General features: G+C 42.8%; 1 protein-coding gene across 1 annotated transcript in view; it reads right to left on the bottom strand.

Moving 5' to 3' along the window:
- The window catches only part of LOC112075234 (transcription factor XE1.1), a 17,157-nt gene that overhangs the window by 3,715 nt on the left and 10,220 nt on the right, over window positions 1–3,222 (bottom strand). The window contains exon 3 of the mRNA XM_024142259.2: window positions 176–334. Within this exon, the coding sequence (XP_023998027.1) occupies window positions 303–334 (32 nt within the window). The 3' untranslated portion in view covers window positions 176–302. The remainder of the gene's footprint in view (window positions 1–175; window positions 335–3,222) is intronic.

Below are 3,222 nucleotides of genomic sequence, written 5' to 3'. Positions count from 1 at the left end.
GTATTGTAAGGGGCAAAAACCTGAGAAAAAAAATGTTGTGTTCTGTCAAGTAAACATGGATTCTCCTTGTTGAGAAACAATATAGAATTGTTGGAAAATGGTTTAAAAATATAATAATTCTAAAATCTAAAATGCCGCAGACTTGTTATACAAAGTCAGGTGCCCATTCCCATACCTGTCAAATGTTTACAGATGTCCCATGGGGTTAGCTGCATCTAGTCCAGGATGTAGTGATGCCTGGTGTTGCTGCCAGGCCCTGGCATCTGTTAACCCAGCTAACATCTTCTCCTGCTCCCTCCTCCTCAGACAGGCTGCTTAGGGTTCAGGTTACGCTCTAGAGGTAGCCAATCACATGGACATCAACGTTAGGACTGTCCCATGGCGGCAGGTAGCCTAGTGGTTAGAGCGTTGGACTAGTAACCGAAAGGTTGCAAGATTGAATCCCGAGCTGAAAAGGTAAAAACCTGTCGTTCTGCCCCTGAACAAGGCAGTGTTCCTAACTGTCATTGAAAATAGAATTTGTTCTTTACTGACTTGCCAAGTTAAATAAATGTTAAAAAAACATGGAACATCAACATTAGGACTGTCCTATAGACCAGACAGGGAACCAGCATCAGACATGATATGACTTTCTCTCAGTTAACTCTCTCGTTCCTCTCCTTCTCTCATTTATATCTCTCGTTCCCTCTCTCTTTCCTCTCAGTTAATCTCTCGTTCCCTTTTCTTTCTCTCATTTAATCTCGCTTCTCTCTCTCTTTCTCTCCTTTAATCTTCGTTCTCTCTCTCTTTCTCTCCTTTAATCTCTCGTTCTCTCTCTCTTTCTCTCATTTAATCTTCGTTCCCTCTCTCTTTCTCTCATTTAATCTCTCGTTCCCTCTCTTTTCTCTCCTTTAATCTCTCGTTCCCTCTCTCTTTCTCTCATTTAATCTCTCGTTCCCTCTCTCTTTCTCTCATTTAATCTCTCGTTCCCTCTCTCTTTCTCTCATTTAATCTCTCTTCCCTCTCTCTTTCTCTCCATTTAATCTCTCGTTCCCTTCTTTTCTCATTTAATCTCTCGTTCCCTCTCTCTTTCTCTCATTTAATCTCTCGTTCCCTCTCACTTTCTCCTCGCTTTAATCTCTCGTTCGCCTCTCTTCTTTCATGTTTTCCCCAACTCTCTCTATCTCTCTCGCACACCCACCTCTCTCTCTGTCTCACACACCACCATTCTCTCTCTCTTTTCTCACAGAAGGACAGCCATCTCTGCAGCACTCCACCAATCAGGCCTTATTGGTAGAGTGACCAAACTAAGCCACTCCTCAGTAAAAGGCACATCACAGCACGTTTGGAGTTTGCCAAAAGGCACCTAAAGGATTCTCAGTCCATGAGAAACAAGATTATCTGGTCTGATGAAACCAAGATTGAACTCTTTGGCCTGAATGCCAAGCGTCACGTCTGGAGGAAACCTGGCACCAACCCTACGGTGAAGCATGATGGTGGCAGCATCATGCTGTGGGGATGTTTTTCAGAGACTAGTCAGGAGTCAGGAGCAAAGAGTCAGGAGCAAAGTACAGTCAGGAGCAAAGTACAGAGAGATCCTTTATGAAAACCTGCTCCTGAGCTCTCAGGACTTCAGACTGGGGTGAAGGTTCACCTTCCAACAGGACAATGACCCTAAGCACACAGCCAAGACAACGCAGGGATGGCTTCGGGACAAGTCTCTGAATGTCCTTGAGTGGCCCAGCCAGAGCCCGCACTTGAACCCGATCTAACATCTCTGGAGAGACCTGAAAATAGCTGAGCAGCAACGCCCCCCATCCAACCTGACAGAGCTTGAGAGGATCTGCAGAGAACAATGGGAGAAATTCCCCAAATACAGGTGTCCCAAGCTTGTAGTGTCATACCCAAGAAGACTCGAGGCTGTAATCGCTGCCAAAGGTGCTTCAACAAAGTAGAGAGTAAAGGGTCTGAATACTTATATAAATATGATATTTCAGTTCTTTATTTTTTTTTATAAATTTGCAAAAAATTCTAAACACCTGTTTTTTCTTTGCTATTATGGGGTATTGTGTGTAGATTCATGAGGGGGAGGAAACTAATCAATTTTAGAATAAGGCTGTAACGTAATAAAATGTGGAAAAAGTCAAGGTGCACGCTATTTTTTTAACTAAGCGAGTCAGTTAAGAACAAATTCTTATTTACATTGACATCCTACTGGGGAACAGTGGGGTTAACTGCCTTGTTCAGGGGCAGATTTTTACCTTGTCAGCTCTGGGATTCGATCGAGCAACCTTTTGGTTACTGGCCTAACACTCTAACCACTAGGCTACCTGCCGCCCATATATACAATGGGGCAAAAAAGTATTTAGTCAGCCACCAATTGTGCAAGTTCTTTGGAGGGAGTTCAAAATCTTTGGAAGGAGTTGAAAGTCCGTGTTGCCCAGCAACAGCCCCAAAACATCACTGCTCTAGAGGAGATCTGCACGGAGGAATGGGCCAAAATACCAGCAACAGTGTGTGAAAACCTTGTGAAGACTTACAGAAAACGTTTGACCTCTGTCATTGCCAACAAAGGGTATATAACAAAGTAAGGATGGTGTGTGAGACAGAGAGAGAGGTGCTGTGTGCGAGAGAGATAGAGAGAGTTGGGGAGAAAACATGAAAGAGAGAGGCGAAAGAGATTAAAGGAGAGAAAAAGGGAAAAGTAGGGAGGGAACGAGAAGATAAATAATGAGAGAAAGAGAGAGGGAACGAGAGATTAAATGAGAGAAAGAGAGGGAACGAAGATTAAGATAGAGAAAGATGAGAGGGAAGAGAGATTAAATGAGAGAAAAGAGAAGAACGAGAGATTAAATGAGAGAAGAGAGAGAGGGAACGAGAGATTTAAATGAGAGAAGAAAGAGAGAGGAACGAGAGATTAAAGAAAAGAAGGAACGAGAGATTAAATAGAGAAAAGAGAGAGGGGACGGAGAGATAAATGAAAAAGAGAGAACGAGAAAGATTAAAGGAGAGAAAGAGAGAGAGAACAGAGATTAAAGGAGAGAAAGAGAGAGAGAACGCGAGATTAAATGAGAGAAAGAGAAAGGGAACGAGAGATTAACTGAGAGAAAGAGAGAGGGAACGAGAGATTAAATGAGAGAAAGCGAGAGGAAGAGATAATACTGAGAATATAGTCATATCATGTCTGCTTCCTCGTCTATGGACAGTCCTAATGTTGATGTCCATGTTTTTTTATCTCTCTCT

Source organism: Salvelinus sp. IW2-2015, unplaced genomic scaffold (genome assembly GCF_002910315.2).
Source record: "Salvelinus sp. IW2-2015 unplaced genomic scaffold, ASM291031v2 Un_scaffold3042, whole genome shotgun sequence".
In the NCBI taxonomy this organism is placed as follows: domain Eukaryota; kingdom Metazoa; phylum Chordata; class Actinopteri; order Salmoniformes; family Salmonidae; genus Salvelinus; species Salvelinus sp. IW2-2015.
Note: the sequence above shows the minus strand (reverse complement) of the source record. Positions and strands in the feature narration are given on the sequence as shown.